This window comes from Ilyonectria robusta (genome assembly GCF_021365365.1).
Source record: "Ilyonectria robusta strain PMI_751 chromosome Unknown BGZ61scaffold_22, whole genome shotgun sequence".
In the NCBI taxonomy this organism is placed as follows: domain Eukaryota; kingdom Fungi; phylum Ascomycota; class Sordariomycetes; order Hypocreales; family Nectriaceae; genus Ilyonectria; species Ilyonectria robusta.
The window spans coordinates 891,083-910,613 of NW_025764456.1; the positions used below are offsets into that span (position 1 = coordinate 891,083).

Genomic DNA, 19,531 nt, shown 5'->3' on the forward strand with positions numbered 1-19,531 from the left:
GCCCGTGTTCATGAAAGGAAAGCGTTGAGGTGTAAACAGGGAGGGGACAATCTCATGGACAGTCTGATGGGGTCTCTGGATTATACTGCGTTACAATCCGTTCCGAGGAAATTGAATGTATTTGTGATTCCTCTCATGCACACGACAAAATCAGCATCATATTTTCATCTTGACACAGCTGGCCACGCCAGAGGAATAGGATTCTTCAGTCTAGAGAGCAACTATTCTCCCAATCAACCTTTCAGTTTGCCAAATTATCTCAAGCGACTCAGGCTCCCATTCTCTCGGCAAGCTCTCTGATATTTATCAGCCAATCCTTCCCAATACTCATCAAGCAGGTCGGGCGCAATTTGGCGAACGCGATGGGCAGGCTCCCAGTTTCTGACGGGTGATCCGAGCCAGAGGACCTTCATTAAATGACCTGTGTCTGAAGGCCGATGGGCTTCGATGTCTACCATGTACCACACGTCAGTCTTCATGGCGCCCTCACGTCCACCGGGCACGTTGGCCCAGTAGTCGTGCACAGCGGCGCGGTCGTCAGCTTCGACGCTCTCCTCGCGGCGCCAGCACGTAAAGCCATTTTCGATGATGCGTAAGTTGAAGAGTTCGTAGGGATCTCGACGTTGATGATTGATGATGGTGACAGAAGAAGTTCCATCACTCCCCTGGGTGAGGTTTCTGGCCTGGCGTGTGAGAAGGTATTCTGTGTAATCAAGTTCCTGATGCTCATCCTGGCTCTCAGATGGATCAGAAACCCCACAGGATTCACATCCGCGAAAGAAGTCGTTGTCGCTACTGTTAGAGGAGAACGGCGGAGTATCTCGGTCATCATCGGGCGGAAATGGTGGCGAGAAGAGACTTCTCGGATCGACATGCTGACAAGAAGTGGCCATATCGCGGCTCTCGGCTTCCTCCTCTTCCCCTTCGAGGATGGCGCTTTGGCTAGCCACACTGATGCTTCTGCGCCTTATTCTGGTATGGACCGACGGTGATCGAATCGCTGGTCTGAGAGAAATGCGACGCGATGCTTGGCCGCCGGTTGTCGTAGGGTAGTCATCCTCGTCCCTGGTCCGTCCTTGGCCAGGTGAGTTCTGGGTGTTGGTTTCCCGGTCCCTCAGCTGGCTGCTGACGTTGAAGTCGGGCTCATTAGGAGAAGTGGCGTGATTTTGGTGGCCAGATGTGGGCGTCTGTAGAATCGGCGGTTAGTATTTGTGCATCGCAAGGACGAGGATGTGGCCAGGGCTGAGCAGATCAATTGCCGGCGGTGCATACCATGATGAGAGACTAAATAACGCAGGTACAGTTCCAGTAGTTGCGAATCAAGCAGCTAGACGTGGTTGTAAAGTAGAAAAATGAGAGTTACAAATCGCAATAGAGAGCGTTTGCTGGGCGGCTTCTTCATCTGATTGTCGTTTGCATTCATCATCGCTCACGCGGGTTCTTTGTTATTGTTTGCCAAACCCCAAGCCGACGGGTACCTGTAGCAGCAAGTCCAAGATGGAAATCCGTGGAAACTACGGAAAAAACACGCCGGCAAGCCACAGTTACACCACTGTAAGTTTCGGTTTGTCTTGGTCCAACATGTCGGTACAGACTGGGATGTGGGTGCAGTGTAACCACCCAAACAATTTTTGCCTCAAGTGAGAGTAAATGCAGTAATGAGCGATTTGGATGCCTATTTCATTTATCCGTCTCAAAAAGCATCCTTTCCTTGATCTCACATTCCGGACAAGTACCGCCGTTTTATTCTTCTCGGTACATATCAGCACTTGTCCGCCGCCCGCACATACAAACAAGTGTTTGACGAGACATATCAGGCCACGTCTTTCAACCCCCGCCTTGATTTGTCTGCCTAACCAACCAACTGACGACATTTTTAGGCGGCTACGTGAAGCATGCGATACGAGGCAAACAAACAGACACCCAAGCCAACCAGCGGCCAACAATCAAGCGGCCTGCTGTCAGTCTCCGAGCTGCCGGTGCGCATTAAGGCCCAAAACCGGTCATTTCCGCCCGGCTCTTCTTTACGGCTCAAAGGTTTCTATTCGCCTCACTTGGTAGCACCCAGAGATCCGCCGTGATCAGCTCCAGCCTCGATTGAAGTACGCCCGATTTTCAAGGCCAGCAAGCCGCCGCCTCATAAATCCCACAAACCGAGAAGATTATTTCATCATGTCAGCTAATAGCACCTTAAATAAGGTCGCTGCCCAAGCGGCTAACGAGACGCTCTTCCTCAACGCCCAACCAAGACCCGACCACAATTGGAAAGTCTGCCTAGAGAACAAAATCATTGGTATCACGGGCGCCAACAGAGGTATTGGGCATTGCCGAAGTCTGCCTTGCCTACGCAGCCTCTATCATTTACAGCCTTGACCTGTTTAAGCCCGGCGTACACGCTCGGCAAGGCGGCCATGACGTGCTTTGTTGACCAGGCTTCGGACTGGAACCCGAAGATGCAATACTACATCGTATGCCCAGGCTGGCTGACCCCAAGGAGCCTGGTGCAGCATATGTTTCTCTCTTGTCCGATGCTGCGAGTTACACGACGGACATTGGCATTCCCGTCGCTGGAATTGTGGGGGCGTGGTGAGCGGTGTGTTTGAGATGCATTTATTAAGGACGTACACGATGGGAGCGGATGCTTTAACAACGAATGGCCTTTATTTTACAGTAAATAGATACATCTATGGCTTGTACGAAGTCAATATTGAGACAGCTAAAAGCTGCCACAGTAACGACAAGGTTTGCAAATACATGATATGGAAGATCAGCGGGGAACAACTCTATTGTAAAGCTAGTGTCTCGTCTGGTGCTGGTTGTATTACTAAATGTATGTCTCTATTGTTCACAGATACCGTACGGCTTTGAGCTATCTGATGATATAAAGTAAAGCCATAAAATTTAAAAACACACGAAATAGAAGATGCCATCAATATGAAGAAATTCCCCAGTACCTATCCAGTTTATGGATCACGTCAGTCGCGAGAACCTTGCTATTATCCATAGTTTTTTTGCAAAATCTCCAAAGAGCTTTTTTCATTGCAGACGTTTGGAAACATAGTCCAGCTATCACCGAGCGTTTGAGTTCGGCCTGTCCAAGTATGAGAGGGTGGTGACTCACCAGCGTAGAGTGCGTTAATTGTGACGAATGCCGGAAGGCCTTGATCAAAATCGTGACTTGCTATGCCGCAGATGACGCGAAAAGTATTTTCAAGCTGTCGCCGGCCAGTTCGGTAGGTATCAACTCCGCCAATGAATGGCATGTTGGTTAGCAATGTTATCATGGCAAAGTGATATACGTCCGTCTGCACAGCTCATGGGACAGGAGATGAGCCCAAATGGGTTCAAAGTGTGCAGATCTGCCTCCTCGGTCTCCTTTGTATTCCACCTGTGAAGATCACTCAGCAACTTGATTTCGTTGTCTAACCATTGTTGTATACTTTCGGCCGACGCGGCAGCCTCCATGCCTGCAATTGGACAACCTTGGCGGCGATATAGACGATTCGCGTGGGTATTCATCTGGTCCTAGATCTTCCAAATTCTTCGTTGGACGCCATATTGTTAGCGGTGGCCGACCAGCTCGGAACGCTGCCCACATGTCTTGTCGGAGCCATACCCACCAGACCGCCCTCCGTATCCCATCTGCCAACTCCCCGTCGTTGTCTTGACTGCTTTGGATTCAAAAGGCCCCTTTTAGACGGGTTTTCCAGTGGTCTTTACTAGAGGGACTCACAGACCCGAGCATCTCGTAAGTACTGATCAATATGGCCGTGACCAGAATCTCGTGGAGTTGGCGTATGAGTTATACGACAGTCCGGGAGATATATTGAAGCGTCCCATGGTAATATCACATGGCAGTATCTACATCTAGATTCGGCCATTTTGTGTACTCTCCTCGCGAACATTCTGGTCATGAATGATTCAATTCCGGGCGTCAGTCTGCGGGGAGCCAATGCCGTGCAGCAAGGGCCAGGATGGATTTGAGCACGCCCACATTTTGAAGTGCCAAGTGAGGAACCATGTTGGTAAAGTGCCGAGACGGATCAAATAGGTCAAGTATTGGATCGATGACCTGGATGTAGTGTTGGAAGTAAGCGAAATCATCGCCTTAGATGGTGATGGGAGTAGATATGTTCCATGTCAAGGAAGAAGCAGCGGCATTCTTTCCATCCTGATTCACTGGATCCCTAGTCTGCTCCGGAGACAAAGGAACCATCTACGCCACCTACCGATGCGGCCAGGGCTGTCGTCCCCAACCCGGGAGGGACTCTGTCTGCGAGGAAATGATGTCTCGTCAAAATTCCACCCAGATGCAATATTGGAGAGATTGTGACGCTGGATGTTGTTTAGATAATCCTTTGCTAAGACTCTAACGGTTCAAACCATTCAAAGTACGATGCATTTAGTAGATATTGGTTAGTCTCGTTTGGGTATATTGACAAGCTAGGGTCGACTGGTGTGGCAAAATCCCATTGACTCCTACTATTTGGCCGGACTCTGTATGATTGTCGTCGGTTGAAATTCGACAGCTTTCGGAAACTGAAATAGAGTCGGCAATGTGGGAGTCGCTGCCGTTTTCTAGCTGGGCCTGCGTGGTTAAAGCTGGTGAGTGCGACGTGGGGATGCTGCCATCTAGGTCAGGACGCCCCGCATAGGATTACTCTTTGCAGGACCTGACGCATTTTCTGCACGTCGGACACTCTCCATCACACTCGATACATCTTTCTCTACATGTCAAGCTTCAATCCAGAGTCAATGCAAGTAACCAGGGAAAAATCATTGCTTGAGGGATACATCCTGTAGATACTCGTAGACCACGCGCCCGTGATGGCCGGACTCTACGCTTCGGAGCTGCTTCAAAGGACATCTCAAGATATATTACGTCGTATTGAGGACGGAGATGACTTCACAAGCGAGGTGGCACCGATACGAGGGCTCGGCTATTGGCGTTGTAGGCGGGAGATGGATTTTCCCCAGCATATTCCACAACCCCACGACTCTATCTCTCTAGATCTTTGTATACGGCTCCGCACTAACACCAACTAACTAGTTCAGCTGCCAGTAGTGATGTGAGCCCCATAAGTGTGCCTGGACTTCATCATGCACCGATACCGTATTCGTTTCTTCAAGAAGTGACTCTGGCTTCGGGAGCGACCGCAGCCACTCCCGTCGGAAGAATGGGACATTTCACCTAACAGGAAGGGGCCCAGAACAGGCACCGCAGCTCGCTGAAAGTGTGGAGCGAATTGTGCAGTCGAAAATTTTCGATTTATTCAAGCTCTCCAGCCACACGGAATTCGCTTAAGCGGCCGGCGGAACCTCCGCTGCCTGGCGTGATCGGCCGCTATTAAAAGCGGTATTTCGCCATTTTGCCAGGGTTCTATGGTCAGGGGGGGATACAAGCCACATTCAAGCGGGGAGTTGGTGGAGTTGCAAATATCGACATGTCAATTGTCGCCAAGTCGTCTAACCTAGAGTCGGACACGAATGACAGAATTTAGTAGTCTGATTGTACGTGTCTACTCCTCAAACCCACAATAGAAGAGACCAAGTTCAGTTACGAATAATTGAAACACTATTAGTATCAAACAAAAACACAGAACACCCAAAGTCGCCCATCACATTTCCCCAAGCTCATTCAACTCCTTTTCAACTACGTCCCACAACCCCTGGGTGCGATACCCGCAGAGCCAGGTGTTCTCTCTCGAGTCCTTGCCCACCACAATAAAGCCCTCAGGGAACTGAAAAGGAACTTGACAATGCGCAATGTACGAGGCATACAGCGGCGTCTCCCTCGGCTTCGCTGCCACTGCCGAAAAGTCGGCCCCGTAAAGATCAGCCTTTGTCCAGTTCGAGTATGAGATCTGATACGTCGCACCGGTTCCGAAAAAAACCGGCAGGGGGGCCACAGAGTCTCGCACCATGGCTTGATACGCCTCGACCTGCGCGCGAGTGCTCTGCTCGCTGAGCGCAGTTCGCATCTGTGCTGCAATGTTACTTATGGGCTTCTGCTTGAAGTCCTTCGCGGGGAGTAGTAGGTTGGTAAACCCGAAACAGTTGGATACGAATGGCTTCTCCGGGGGCAACAGGTCCTTCTCTAATGACTTTCGGAGCGACATGGCAAGCTGCACAGTTACAGGACGCTCCGAGTCCGCTGGGAGGTGCGACAGCGCCATACGCGTCCACCAGGCGACGAGAATGTCGTTGTCCGTGAGAAACGGCTTCTCGACACCGGCGGCCGCGAGGTCTTGTAGAGCATCGCTACGAAGCTTGTTCAGGAACCGGCCGGGAATGCAGACCATGCGGCACTCCTTCTTGCCAACCAGCAGATTGTACCCGTTCTTGAAGCCGTACGTGAGCAAAGACGACGTTGTCATGCGTTGGTCCGCCAATTTATGTGGTTCCTTTGGATGCTTGCCGAACTCTGCCAGCGGGTCGTAGTCGAAGCCTTGCTGCATGGGAATTGGCTTGCCTTGCATCGCAAGGACCCAGCCACCTACCAACGCCTTCATACCCAGGGCATCGCATGCTATATGCAGCCAATGCAGAGTAACCAGCGTGGCATCCTTGAAGGAGACGACATGGAGACCCAGCAACGGCCGGTCCGTGTAGAGGTAATCATCGATGGATGTTGGACAACCCGGTCCACATGCCAGGTCGATACACTCGTCTGGGTCTCCCACAACGGCGGGACGCGCAGATGGCTTGGGTAACCGCGAGGCCAGTGGATGGTTGGCCATGGTCACATCGCCGTAATCCACGTGTGTGAACCCGACAGCTGGGCGAACCGTGGTGAACTCGGCTGGAACATGGTACTCGAGTCCCCCCTTGGCCTGTATGTACCTGCGTCAGACATGCATTGCATTGCCTCGGTGTGCATGAACTCACGTCTTTCCTCAGCCTACCACCAAGTTTCCGCCAAGTGTTCTGCGAGACCAGCGTCTCGAGACTCCCTCGAAGCTTCTCCGAGTCCAGCACGTCGTCAAAGACCTTTAGGTTGTATAGTGCAATTCTCCTGTACAGTGGGCTCTCGTCCCAAAAGTGCAGAGGGATTACTCGATCGGTCGGAACGCGGGCGGGTGCCGCGGGGCCCCTGAAAAAGGACATTGGTATTTGTTTCGTCGACGTCGTTGGGCACGGATGGGGTCGTTTCGTGAGCGGAGGCGGGATGTACGAGGCGTGGGAATATATTACAGACCCCCGAGGATACTCGTTGCGATGTAAAGAACGGCAAGACTATGTGCTATGTATGCAAGTCGTGGGGATGCCATGGACATCCCGTTGACGACTGAGCTGCCCCTTTTAGTGAGACGGCCGGCTACGGTTCCCATGCAAACTGAACCAACTCACGGAACAGAGACGACCTGCAACGTCAGGCTCACAAGGATATTGACACTGGTCCTCGTCGCATTAGTGACGACGCTAGAATGAGTTCGTTTGCTGGCCGATGGGATAGAGGCCTCAAGATTGCTGTGGGTACAACTGTTGGTCGGCTTCGTCGAACCCTCGACAGGTCGACAACATGGTGCAACATGCAGCAACATGGGTTCATGAGAACAGGCCTCAAAACCTGGAACAAAACCGGTCGAGGGAGGGTTGAGTCGGACGTGGCGATATGCAGACCAGGCCAGGCCTGCAATATGGCTGGGATAAGATGCATCGTCGCAGAGGGAGCAGATGGGTTGGAAACAACTACATCGTAGATAGCTCCTACACCATCCCAATCGTGAGCCCGTTTATGAATCTGTCTGAAATCGTTTCTGAGGAGAGATTGATTGCTCAAAAGTTCTGCCGTATTCTGGTTCCCTTAATTGGTAGGTACATGGGAAAGATTTTCCTTGGCAGCGCCTGTGTTATTCTTGGCACCTCATCCCCGTTATGACAACTCAACTCCCGTCCGCAGGGGATTTGGCATGAATACTACCCAGAGCCAACAACCGACAACCAACATATGCGGGTATGTCCTTTCGTAGCTTGTCAAGCGAGTTGGCGACTACTACACTAACGGCCGGATGCGCGTCCCGGGCGGGGCTCCCGCTGTCTCCAGGTCATGATGCAACCACGGTTATTTTCCCCTGTCTGAGATCCTTGAGTGACTGGGGGTCGTGGTTACAAAGATATCTCCTTCTATAAACGAGCCAACAGGGACTCACTGTTGGCAGTGTTGACCCACAACATGCCTCGTTTCTCGTCAGATCATTCCTGGACGTTTGGAATATCCCTTGTTAACGCAACAGCCGAAGGATATTTTATGAAGAAAATACGAAAATCCTTGAGGGCAACTCGGCAAGCACGATCGGCATAAGCAGGCTGGGATCTAGTTCCCGTCGTGATTGGGGAGGTTGTACTAACCCGAGAGCGATCGCCTCCTTCATTATTAGTTTTGGGGACAACTGCCTTGGCCCGCTGCATAAACACATGGACCGATACTACTCTCTCCTGGAAGGCGACAGGCACTCACCCTGCTTAAGCGCAATTTCAACACTCGCATGGTCCCTAGTCCCGGGTCTCAACGCAGGTTTTAACTTACGTAGTGCCGATTTCTCCCAGTGGAGCGGCGAGGAATCATTACAAGATGCAGTATGTGCTGATATGTATCGAGCGTCGGCCCCCTTACCACTCCGAATGCCGCACCCTATGAGTCTGGCCATGACCGAAAAGTCCCGGTAGTGTTGGTGTCCTCGAGGATGTCATCCACCGCGAACCTCACTGGTGAGGAAATAGCCGACATCGCCTACGCTCAGCCGCCTATCGCCTCCGTGGGCTTCGGACGGGCTATCGAGGTGCTAATATACGTCTTCACCGTCGTATGCGCCATCATCGTCGCTCTCCGCGTTTGGGTGCGCACATTCCGAGTCGAGTCGCATCAGAAATGGAAAGTCAACGACTGGCTTGCCGTCTTCGGCTTTGTGAGCATCCCCCTTGCCACCACGCGCGTCCGAGTAGCCGCCGTTCTCACCAGCCAACTGACAATACCTCTTCTTCTCTCAGTTGCCCTTTATCCCCGCCAGTGTCATGGGCGTGTTGGCCGTCCGCTATGGTGTCGGGGCACACGATGCGTACCTCGATAAATTCCCCCTGCAGGAGTTCATCCGGATTCGAGGTAGGGAATACCTGCTATACTACGAGATGACATATTACGGCTCTTCATCCATCACAAAGTTCTCCATCGCATTCATGATTCTACAGATTTGCGTGCAGAAGAAGTACGTCTACTTCATGTATGGCATCATGGGTCTCATGGCTGTCACAGCAACTGGGTGCATGATCTGGCTATTTACCAATTGCGTGCCGTTCGCCGCAAACTGGAACGTGAAGCTGTACGTCTTCTGCAACCCCTCTTCAAGCACCAAACTGATAGCTGCAAGGGGCCATTGCAAGTCTGCCGACGGATTCTTGATCATCAGCTATGTCGGAACCTCGGTCCAGGTCGTCTCGGATTGGGCCTGCGCCATCACTCCCTTTTTCATCGTGTATTCATTACAGATGCCACGGCGTACCAAAATCTCGGTTGTTGGGGTACTCAGTCTAGGAATATTGGCGAGTATTGCGGCACTCATGCGCATCGTGAGCTACAAGTATATTGACATCAAAGCGTACCCAGATGACTACATGGGTAGGCACAACTATTCCCCCAAGATTAACTGCCAGGCTAATCAGCACCGTCTCATAGTCGCTGAAGGTCGCCTCCTTCTGTGGTCACTGCTCGAGTCCAGCTTCGCCATCATCGCATGTTCCTTGCCGTCCCTGAAGCTCTTCACCAAATGCTTAAACGGGTCTACCAACAGATCAACAGGGCTGACCCCCAGATCCGTAAGCATTCCATGGCCCTGTGGCATCGTTGACTCGGTTGTTAATCTTGAGGCGTATCTACAGAGACCAAACTATCGCAGCGACACCCAGCTACCCCTCAATACGCGCACGACTGTCTCAGGAAAGGCAAAATGGGATCGATTACATGATGACGACTCGAGCGGCCGGCATATTATCCAAGAAACCGAAATCCACATCAAAGTTGACAGTAACAAGTCTGACGTTAACGTGTCTGACCTCAATCTATCTGGTCGCAAAACGTCCGGAATGGTGTAGACGAAGCTCGATAGCCAGTGCGCGAATGGGTTAAAGCAACACTCGAATATTTATAAAATGGCCCTGGAGAACTGGACACTTCTTCCTTGTTCTAGACAGGAAAGACCGATGGCCGTAGATACGAACCTGTAGTAACATTATAGAGAAGTTAGAGCCCAAAGCATATGAGGAGGCTCACTCAAAATTATGGCATATAGATAAAAATAAAACAATAAGTTATACCCAGGGACACTCCACAGCACCTGAAGCTTCAATAACTCAACGCCAATTGAAGTATATAGTCTATGTAAGTGCATATCTTTAATAGGTCTCTCATCTGAGGAGTAGGCTTCATCGCCTTACAGAATACACAGAATCTCAATATTAATGAGATGTCAAACTTCTATTCTTTTCGCTCTGTACACAAGTCATTCGTGTGATGTCTAAAATGTAAAACAATCGCTTAAGCTAAGAATTAAGGAAAAGATCCGTTAGACCAAGAATCTACGAAACATCAACTCCCAGGGATCGTATGTGACTGAAACAACTGCCCCTCTTCGCCATCCAAAATGTCCCCTCCGGCAAGCAATTCGTACTCGCTCAGCGCCACTTGATTCCTCTTTCTACGTCGATAAAACACCACCGCTATAAACAAAGTGGCTAAAAAACCTACCACTATGGCTATCGAAGCAATAATAACGATCATCATTCGGGTTATCCACTCAACCCTAGAGTCGCAATCAATCACGTTAGAAATGCCGAGAACGTTGCCCTCAACATCCAACGCCAGTAACCGGATGGCAGAATACTGCTCCCGAGTCGGAATTCTGATTTCAGTTTCAAATCCCTCTCGAAAAGTCTGGGAAATGATGTCAAACTCCACCTCTTGTTCATCTTCGTCTTCGTCTGCCGCCACCAATTGCCAAATGGTGACTTCGGTTGCACCATTCCAACTCACGTAGATAGCATCATCTACAACAACGACGTCTGGTTGAGTAGTCGGTTTGCCGGCCCAAGAGTGACGAAAAGCCCGGTATGAAGTCACTAGGCCGAACGAGAAGAAAACTGAAGCCCCGAATCTCGCATCACACAAGACCTCTCCGTCAGAGCTAAACTCGGTGATAGCAGCACTTCGCCCCCATCCGATGAAGACATTTCCAGTGTCTTCCAATATTTGCACGTCTCCTTGAGACAGTGATCTCATCTGCTGAGGGTGGTAGTATGAAACTCGTAAAGTCGCAGTGCGACGGTCAATGTCGAGGTCGAGAAGAATCCCCCTGCTTTCGGACGCAGCCTCAATCGTCGAGCCTCCGTTATCGAACAACGATATGCTTCGCCCATATTCGTACCAGCGCGCATGGTGCTGCCATGAGAAGTTTGTTGCATCCCCATCCGACAGATCTTCAAATTCGTTGTTTGGCCCGCCCAAATTCCATATTATCTCCCCTGTAACACCATTGATGAAGCTAACTGTGTGTACATTTCGTCCACAGATTAGATAGTTGCCTTGTTCATCTTTTTCGACGCTGTTTAGGTGATAAAAGTCAAAAGCAGAATCCTCATTGTGGCCACACCCGTTGAACGCGGTGTTGGAGTCATCTCTGCAGAGTTTGGTGGTCCAAAATGTGTTGTCCAGAGGAACATGGGAAGAAGCTGACCACTCGAATAGAATTTCGCCAGTGCTGATTGAAATTTCTTGAAAAATGCTGTCCAGCAAGTAGCCTTCGGATGGACCTCCGATAGAGCTAAGGTCCGCCACAATAGGCTCGTATATGGTGATCAAGGCTGTGTTGTCTGTCGTGATTTGAAACTCGTGCATATCTCCGGTATCGTAGTCCCCGCCAGGAAAAATCTCGTGTCGGATGGTGTAGGTGTTGTCCATCTAGTTTGGTTAGTTGCCGCATAGCTAGGTTATTCTCATCCTATCTTACCATGAACCAGGAGCCTTGTTTACGGCCTCCGATTTCTTCCCCAACCCAAAATGTCAAGTACTTCTCGCCAAAGTATTCTTGTACTCTCAAGTCGTGAGTGTCACCTCCCTGGTCTATCTGGCGCCATACCAGATCGCCCACTGTGTCCAAGATGACACCACCTGGTTCTGCCACTAGGGGCCCTCGAGGTGCAAGGAATATGTAGTCTTGACTGCATCGAGCATCTTGTTGGAGGAACTCAATGGCTGGTATCGGATGGTCAAAGGACTGATATTGGGCTGTTGGTGCAAGCCCATACCATCCTAGGTCATACCACGTCAAGTCATTTCTCCAATGAAGGCGGACAAGCAACCATTTGAGTAGAAGGCCGATATAAATAGCCCCTGTTACACCTAAGACAAGGCAAAGACAGACACCAAAGAAGAACCAAGAGACCCGAGAGCCGCAGCGACGAGGTCGAAACCAGCCGGCGTTGAAGGAGCCCAACAAGGCTGAGGAATATTGGCCTTGTGACATCGTTTGGGCTGTTGCAAGTGGTTCAACAATTGGTCGGCCAGTACTCGGATACGACATATTTTCGGGTACTCCTGCTATATATCCTTGATCGAACTGGCTACGTCAAGCCGCGTGGCCAAGCTATGCGAAAGATACCGGGTATGCATATTTCCCACTTATAGGGGCTTCTCTACTGACGACGCGGCGCAATCGCAGCGTTGAGCGATGCACTGATGATGCTCCAACATCAAAATTCCCATCTTGTGAGCGAGAGATTACATGCTTAGCAAAAAGAAAAAGGGAAAATATCCGCATTGGATGGATTGGCTTGGGGTATGCAAAAAAAGCGAGCCCTAGCGCGACCAAATGCTGCATCGGGGAACTTTGATATGAATATAATACGTCGATTTTCCTTTCAGTCAAATCTGGGAAATAAACCCCCTTCTTAGCAACTAGAACGTTGAAGACGTACGCTCATACGTAAGCGATGGTTCCTCCCCTTATTTGATCTACGTCGGGGCCATTTACTACGTAAGTACATCGTTCATGTTTCCACATTTGGACGCGTCACCTGGCGATCATCAATCCTAACCTCCCGAATCACTGAGAATCAAACGTTGTAACTTTTGAGACACATGATTGAGAAACAATCTCAGCTTATTTTGTATCACTGATTGTTTTACTGGTTCGAGTCGCCCTATAGCTACAGTCTGTAGTCTACAAGAGGCTTGCGGGGAATATCTGGGAATGTGCAGCTCACCCTTGCCCAGCCATGCCCTTGTGCCTTGTCTCAAGCCCAGAGCCAATCTTTGTGGGTCAAGGTATTTCTATGACTCTCCATGACCGTAGCATGGACTGCTGGCAGTCCATTATTGACAATGACGATGACATTCAGAGTAATGATTTGGATGAAGAAGTGCCGAACGAAGGGATTCAGTCTCTACGTGATATGACTTTAGGGATCTCAGTTGCCATCTTGGAGTTGGGTTTAAGCATTGATCCACAGTCCAGCGTATATATCCAACTAGCTCAGTGTAACTCATGAAATGACTCAGTTCTTGAAGCTTCCATTAGACAGCTCATCCTCCAAGTCATAGTATACTTGGAACTCGCAATAGCAGATTTCCGGGTCACTCTCAACATCAAAGTTGAAATTGGCCTCCTCATCAGTGATGAGGACCTTCGGAGATCCGTTCGCAGCCGCTGCCTCCGCTAGAAGCTGCACGCGACAAGAGGCCTCCATCGACGTAAACAGGAACGCCGCCTCATCCACCGTCTTTCCAACAGTCAGCAGGCCATGGTTTCGCAAGATGCACCCTTTACCCTTCGGCCCCAAGGCCTCCGCGATGCGATCACCCTCTTCGCTTCCCAGGACAACGCCGCCGTAGCTGTTGTAGACGCTATGGGCGTCGCCGCGGAACTTGCACGAGTCCTGGGTCAGCATTTCCAGGCGCCGGCCGAAGACTGACCACGCCTTGCCGTAGACGCTGTGGCAGTGGCAGATGGAGTGGGCATCGGGGCGTGCCTTGTGGACTGCTGCGTGGATGAGGAACCCGGCCGTGTTGGGAGGACGTGTACGATTGCCGCCGATGACGGCGCCGTCCAAATTCACAAGGATCATGTCGCTGACCTTGAGCAGTCCAAAGTGACGGCCCAACGGATTTGTCCAGAACGCGTTAGGAAACTCGGGATCGCGAACCGAGATGTGGCCGCTCATGCCTTCGACGTAGCCCTCGCGATGCCAGTGGCGAAAGGCGGCCGTCATGTGCTCGAGCTGCCACTTGCGGTGGGAGGCAAAATCAGGGTGCGTCGGGATTCCAGGCAGGACAACATCGCCGTGTGACATGGCCTGCAGCGGCGTCTTGTTGGCGAGTTCTTGGCCATGGTTGGTGTGCGACGCTTCCTTTGGCTTGATGCTGGCCGTGACGCTTACTGCGGGGATAGTGGCTGCGGGGGCCATGATTGAGGATGGGCGTTGCGGAGTTGATTGAGGCTGTTGAAAGTGGACGGTTGATTGAATGCAGTCAAATAGATTCGATATAGAGATCAAAGTAAGAGTCTCGATATCTGGATCTAACTCCAGCTTAAATAGTCCAAGGTTTAATGTGCGCCTTCTAACCATAAATGCACTCCCACGATAACGCCCTCTATCTACATACGTGGCGCCTTTTCAATACACACGCTATCTGATCGACATTGATATCTGATAAAAGTCCTGACGGTTTGTGTCGGCTTCGGCTCCTGTCAATCTTGGTAGAGGAGCTCTTCTGCCTAGGTATTATCTTTATTCCGGGAGCGGCAGACAGCAGTCATCTGCAGAGTAGTGGGTCTAGGGAGAGATCATTTATGGAGGAAATATCATCTGAGAATTAGGCTATGAATGACCATTCTGCAGATATATATCGTGATGCTTAATCTGTTGTTAAAGCCGAGGCTTTAATGTGGTTATATACTTCCTCATTGGCGCTGTGCGCTGCTTGTGCACCGGTTGACAGGAGCCGGGGAGGTATAAAGATGATCCCCTCATTAATAAGAGGGCTCGCACCTGTGACGGGTTTTGTTACACGTCTAGATTGACAGCGACGTCCCATAATTATCCTTACGATCGGATAGATGCCAATCATTCACCTAGATGCTATTGTTGAGGAGGGCTTTTAGTTGGGGCAGAGAAGATGTCGACGCTTTACTAGTTGAAGTAAAGAAGGGCATGAACAACAAGGAAATACATGCTCACTAGCCGCTGTAAGTTGTCTATGAGGTATGCTCGAGCCGTGCTGACACCTGTGAAGTTATTCTAGCTACGGTAAAAAGCTTGAGGCATAGTATAATATTCTGGCCGTACTGAACGGCTTCCTCCGATCAATCATCTCCGTACCTCTCCCTATAGAAAAAACGATAAAAAAATATGAGACTCACAAGCGCAGATATTTCGAAGTAGGTTATCTATCGGCGATCACCATTGCTCTTCGAGGTGTCGTATTTCCGTTTCTCCGAGATAAAGCTCCCAAGAATAGGTAGGCGGGAGCATCCGTCCTACACGAGGGAATATCTTAGTTCGGTGGTTTTCACCACTGCGACAAACAACTCTCGGCAGGTCCAGTTGCCAAATACTTCCGCACCTTTGCTGGAATAATACAATATATCAGTTGTCAACAAAATCAACACAAAGATTATTGTCCGTCTTTAAAGATGCGACTCTGCGTGGCAGGAGGAGCATCACGTGATGTCGGCGCAAAATGGCAGATTACCAATCCACGCAAGCAGTCGCGAAGGAGGCAACTTAGCCGGGAGTAGGAGACATTCCGTGACACGATTCCCCAAATGCCTCGAGGCAGACCCAAAACCGTTATCCCTCTGTGTCAGTACTGCAGCAAGCAGTTTACACGGCGGGAGCACTTGCGGCGGCATGAGCGCACGCGTAAGTCAGAAACCGCAAGACCAGAATTGTCTAACAGATAGTGGCAGATACAAATGAGCGACCATTCGCCTGTAACTGCGGACAGAGCTTTACCAGAAAGTGAGAAGCATCTCTCTTCATAATGAATATTTGACTAATGCCCATAGAGAGATCTTCTAGCACGCCATACCAGGTTATCGCATCCCTCGCCTCTGGACATCTCACCGCCTTTGGATGTTGTTCAAGCATCAGGCTACGATTCAGGCTATATGGGTATGATTGACCCTGATCTCCTTTGGGATCCCAACTTTATGGCAGAAGATATGCTGCCTGCAACGTTCTTTGACGTCAATTTTCCTATCGTCGGTGCGGTGGTAAACACCGAGCGTTCCCAGAAAAGTACATTTTCTCGCTTTAGTTCCCGTCTTCCGCCATTAGATGACGTCGAGAATGAATCTGAGGATGGCAATCAGACGGAAGCCATTGCCGATGCTTCCACTGTGCCGTGGTCGATCACTGAACCTGGGTATGAAAGCTTCTGTCTGAGGGTCCAAGTTTATTCCGAAGTCCTTCCAACCGGATGTTCGTTGCCGTCCAGAAACGCAATATGCCGAAATTTAGAATCCTATTTCAGATGCGTTCAAGAACACCTTCCATTTATCCACCCAGCTACATTTTCAGTTGAGCGAAAAGACATCGAGCTACTGCTAGCCGTGGCTGCAGTCGGCTCACTGTACAGGTTCGAGCACCCCAAATGCTACGAGCTATACTTCATGGCAAAGGCAATTCTATTGGAGAATAGTCGCCGTGAAGATCTCCAGCTAGCTTCGGATTTGCTCGCTGGAGGAGATCATTTAATACCAAATGGACAAAACAATGTTGGGAGGATGCAAACGTTCGTGTTACTCATTCAGTTTGCATCGTGGACGAAGAAGGAGATTTTCCCAGATGCATTATTCTTGAGCAGCCAACTAGCCACCTTGGTAAGACAGAATGGCATCTCGGAATCAGATGAAATGCCACTCGGTGTGGATTGGTCGTCGTGGGCAACCGTTGAGGAAAGACGAAGGACCCTATTTGCCGCTTACGTGCTTTTCAACCTGCAAACCATTGCGTTTGACACTCCCCCACTGATCATGAATCACGAGGTTGGCATTTTCTTGCCATGTTATGCGGAACAATGGAAATCGGCGAATGGAGCTCAATGGAGTCGAGGCACCCATCAAGTCGAACTTCAGTTCCAGAAAGGAATTCATTGTCTCTTCGATGGTGCCGGAATCGCTAGGAACTCAAGGCTGTCTTCATTCTCTAATTATGTGCTCATTCATGGGCTGCTACAGCAAATATACGTCGACCGCCATGGGTCTACTGGAATGCTACAGTCAGACACGATCAGATCGTTCGAAACCGCCCTCCTCACTTGGCAACGATCATGGGAGCTCAGTCACGGGTCCGCTCTTGATCCACTCGCCCTGGAAGAACCTCTGGCACTCAACTCGACCGCACTTCTTCGACTTGCATACATTCGCTTGAACTCAGACCTAGGCCCACGTCGAGGGATTATATCACGAGATTTACGTTGCTTACTCGGTGAAAGGCCTGAGCTGAGCAGATCTCCGAATGTTGATAAAGCCGTACTTCACGCTGCACATGCTTTGAGCATTCCCGTACGCCTTGGAATCGAATTAATACCTCGGGCCAAGACAACTTTCTGGAGCATTGAGAATTCTCTTTGCAGTCTCGACTGCGCCTTGCTACTCAAGGATTGGCTTGAGATGATTTCGAAGACGATTGGGTCATGCGGCACGGAAGGCCTGCGCAAAGTCGAGACGAAATTATTGGGAATAATCGCTGGGATCGTCAAAGAGACGTCACTGTCCGAGACGTTAAATATTCTGGAAGACGATGCATCACATTTTCGGCGCATGGCCGCGACAGTGGTCACGCTATGGGCTCAAATGTTCCAAGGCGACTATGTTCTTGAGATTGATTCGGTCATTAAAGCTGGCCTCCAACTTCTAGCAGATCCTACTCCAAATTGACACAAACTTTGCCAATGTGCTTACCAGATTCGACATATTTCAGTGCCTCGATTATATCATCCCGATTGAAACCAAATGTTTTATCCACCGGCATCTGAAGCTCTCGACTGCCCATGAATCTGACTGCGTCCTCGAGTTGCTGCTTCGACCCAGACAAGATGCCACGGAGGACCGCTCCCTTGACCAATGTTAGTTGAGTGACATCGGGCATCTCTTCTTGGGAGACAGTTGACAAGAACCCGATCACAGAAACAACTCCACCCCACGCAACGGCCTCGATGCTTTGTTTAATCGTCCCCGTGCCGCTAACCTCGATGACATGGTCTACACCTTGGCCGCTGGTGATACGCTGCACCTCGGCAGCCCAGTTTGGGTGCGTCTTATAGTTGATGGTATAATCGGCACCGTATTTGGATTTCACAAATTCGAGCTTCTTGTCGCTGGATGAGGTGATGATGGTGGTTGCACCAGCAGCTTTAGCAAATATCAGGGCAGTCAGGGATACTCCCCCAGTTCCTGGAAGATGTAAGCTTGTGTGTTTTTGAGCATCTCGGTGATCTTACCAAGAACGAGTACCGTTTGCCCCGGCTTCAGTGGTGCATACTCATAGAGCGCATTCCAAGCAGTTCCCGCTGTGGTAATCATAGAAGCCCACTGAGTGAAGCTGTGAGACGACTTGGGCAGTTTGATGGTGGCATGTGCCGGCAGGGCCATATATTCCCTGAGCACGCCGTCTTTCAGTCCCCCAAGGGTGTGGAGATGGTTCTTTGCGGGACCATACAACATCACATGGCTGACTGGGGAGATGACGGAGTCGCCAACGGAAAAGCCGTCAACCAGATCGCCGACCTGCACAACCTCACCGGCCATATCCGAGCAAGGAATCACCTGATGCTTGACAGGAGCCGGATATTTAGAAGTCGCAATGGCAACATCTCGGTAGTTTAATGCGACACTACGCACTTTGACGAGAATTTCGTATTTTCCGGCTGTGGGAATTGGCTCCGTGAAAGCCTGGAGCCCATCGAAGCCGTCTCGGGAAGTCAAGCGGTAGACAGTGTGAGAAGCCATTTGGGTGGAATCGACGTCAAGTTCAAGATGAGGAGAGTATCGGTAAATTTGATGAGACCTTGAGTGTTGGGCTCTGGACTTTGTAGTTAGGCAAAAAGATGCGTGTTTGAGGATTGGAAATGGTGGAATGAGGTCTTGCTTGAGAGCGTAAAGGAGAGCGAGATTCTCCGTCTTATATTCGTTTTCTCCCGGGGGTCCACAGTGTAACAACAATCAACGGGTCACGTCAGGATCGTCAGAGTTAGCCATTGTCGTATGAGAAGATGCATTGTAAATGAAACCCCCAATTGGGGGTGTTGGAGCAGTTGGGGCAAGAATTACAAAGCTTTGAGTGACAATCCGTGTTGACGGTGGAACTATGACAGGTAAAACCGTCAACAGGCCTTAATTTATTTAGACCTTTTCCCTATCCCGTTCTACATTTGTTGTAACCTCAGTGGGCCATTTGCGATTGCCTTGGTGGTGGGATGTTGTAATTTGGCATCCTAAACGTCGATAATTTCTGCCCCAACGACCCCAACATGCAT

At 50.2% G+C, this 19,531-nt stretch overlaps 9 protein-coding genes across 9 annotated transcripts; 4 read left to right on the plus strand and 5 right to left on the minus strand.

The window, feature by feature from the left end:
• Positions 1–254: 254 nt before the first annotated feature.
• Positions 255–1,275, minus strand: BGZ61DRAFT_482792 (uncharacterized protein; the record flags this gene model as incomplete). Its single annotated transcript, XM_046249425.1, has 2 exons — positions 255–1,187; positions 1,273–1,275. 2 exons carry the CDS (start codon positions 1,273–1,275, stop codon positions 255–257), a joined length of 936 nt encoding a protein of 311 aa, XP_046099444.1.
• A 423-nt stretch (positions 1,276–1,698) lies between these two features.
• BGZ61DRAFT_521445 (uncharacterized protein) lies at positions 1,699–2,314 on the plus strand (the record flags this gene model as incomplete). Its single annotated transcript, XM_046252492.1, has 2 exons — positions 1,699–1,822; positions 1,881–2,314. Coding segments are annotated over 2 exons (234 nt in total), but the record flags the coding sequence as incomplete, so codon positions are not given.
• On the plus strand, positions 2,173–2,898 carry BGZ61DRAFT_482793 (uncharacterized protein; the record flags this gene model as incomplete). Its single annotated transcript, XM_046249426.1, has 4 exons — positions 2,173–2,314; positions 2,368–2,593; positions 2,679–2,830; positions 2,888–2,898. 4 exons carry the CDS (start codon positions 2,173–2,175, stop codon positions 2,896–2,898), a joined length of 531 nt encoding a protein of 176 aa, XP_046099446.1.
• Positions 2,899–5,262: 2,364 nt separating this feature from the next.
• BGZ61DRAFT_398558 (uncharacterized protein) lies at positions 5,263–7,264 on the minus strand. The gene is made up of 2 exons (XM_046242997.1): positions 6,889–7,264; positions 5,263–6,833 (listed from the first exon to the last, which is right to left on the minus strand). Exons 1-2 carry the CDS (start codon positions 7,105–7,107, stop codon positions 5,619–5,621), a joined length of 1,434 nt encoding a protein of 477 aa, XP_046099447.1. The 5' UTR covers positions 7,108–7,264; the 3' UTR covers positions 5,263–5,618.
• A 1,423-nt stretch (positions 7,265–8,687) lies between these two features.
• On the plus strand, positions 8,688–10,089 carry BGZ61DRAFT_362205 (uncharacterized protein; the record flags this gene model as incomplete). The annotated part of the gene is made up of 5 exons (XM_046241339.1): positions 8,688–8,909; positions 8,992–9,320; positions 9,369–9,616; positions 9,674–9,813; positions 9,877–10,089. The coding sequence occupies 5 exons, from the start codon at positions 8,688–8,690 to the stop codon at positions 10,087–10,089; spliced, it is 1,152 nt and encodes a 383-aa protein (XP_046099448.1).
• A 700-nt stretch (positions 10,090–10,789) lies between these two features.
• BGZ61DRAFT_310228 (ASST-domain-containing protein) lies at positions 10,790–12,347 on the minus strand (the record flags this gene model as incomplete). Its single annotated transcript, XM_046238800.1, has 2 exons — positions 10,790–11,950; positions 12,000–12,347. Coding segments are annotated over 2 exons (1,509 nt in total), but the record flags the coding sequence as incomplete, so codon positions are not given.
• Positions 12,348–13,447: 1,100 nt separating this feature from the next.
• On the minus strand, positions 13,448–14,572 carry BGZ61DRAFT_459367 (class II aldolase/adducin N-terminal). Its single transcript, XM_046246898.1, has one exon. The coding sequence runs from the start codon at positions 14,452–14,454 to the stop codon at positions 13,546–13,548; it is 909 nt and encodes a 302-aa protein (XP_046099450.1). The 5' UTR covers positions 14,455–14,572; the 3' UTR covers positions 13,448–13,545.
• Positions 14,573–15,779: 1,207 nt separating this feature from the next.
• Positions 15,780–18,142, plus strand: BGZ61DRAFT_459370 (uncharacterized protein). The gene is made up of 3 exons (XM_046246899.1): positions 15,780–15,912; positions 15,960–16,011; positions 16,061–18,142. Exons 1-3 carry the CDS (start codon positions 15,816–15,818, stop codon positions 17,931–17,933), a joined length of 2,022 nt encoding a protein of 673 aa, XP_046099451.1. The 5' UTR covers positions 15,780–15,815; the 3' UTR covers positions 17,934–18,142.
• BGZ61DRAFT_537094 (uncharacterized protein) lies at positions 17,920–19,004 on the minus strand (the record flags this gene model as incomplete). The annotated part of the gene is made up of 2 exons (XM_046254488.1): positions 17,920–18,449; positions 18,497–19,004. 2 exons carry the CDS (start codon positions 19,002–19,004, stop codon positions 17,920–17,922), a joined length of 1,038 nt encoding a protein of 345 aa, XP_046099452.1.
• Positions 19,005–19,531: the final 527 nt, after the last annotated feature.

What these genes read in the sequence shown, in the direction of transcription:
- BGZ61DRAFT_398558 (XM_046242997.1), bottom strand. Translation starts at nt 7,107, where the DNA reads ATGTCCTTTTTCAGGGGCCCCGCGGCACCCGCCCGCGTTCCGACCGAT. An exon ending in GTGGTAGGCTGAGGAAAGAC is followed by an intron (nt 6,834 to 6,888) that starts GTGAGTTCATGC and finishes AGGTACATACAG; the next exon opens with GCCAAGGGGGGACTCGAGTA.
- BGZ61DRAFT_459370 (XM_046246899.1), top strand. Translation starts at nt 15,816, where the DNA reads ATGCCTCGAGGCAGACCCAAAACCGTTATCCCTCTGTGTCAGTACTGC. An exon ending in GCGGCGGCATGAGCGCACGC is followed by an intron (nt 15,913 to 15,959) that starts GTAAGTCAGAAA and finishes AGATAGTGGCAG; the next exon opens with ATACAAATGAGCGACCATTC. An exon ending in GGACAGAGCTTTACCAGAAA is followed by an intron (nt 16,012 to 16,060) that starts GTGAGAAGCATC and finishes ATGCCCATAGAG; the next exon opens with AGATCTTCTAGCACGCCATA.
- BGZ61DRAFT_459367 (XM_046246898.1), bottom strand. Translation starts at nt 14,454, where the DNA reads ATGGCCCCCGCAGCCACTATCCCCGCAGTAAGCGTCACGGCCAGCATC.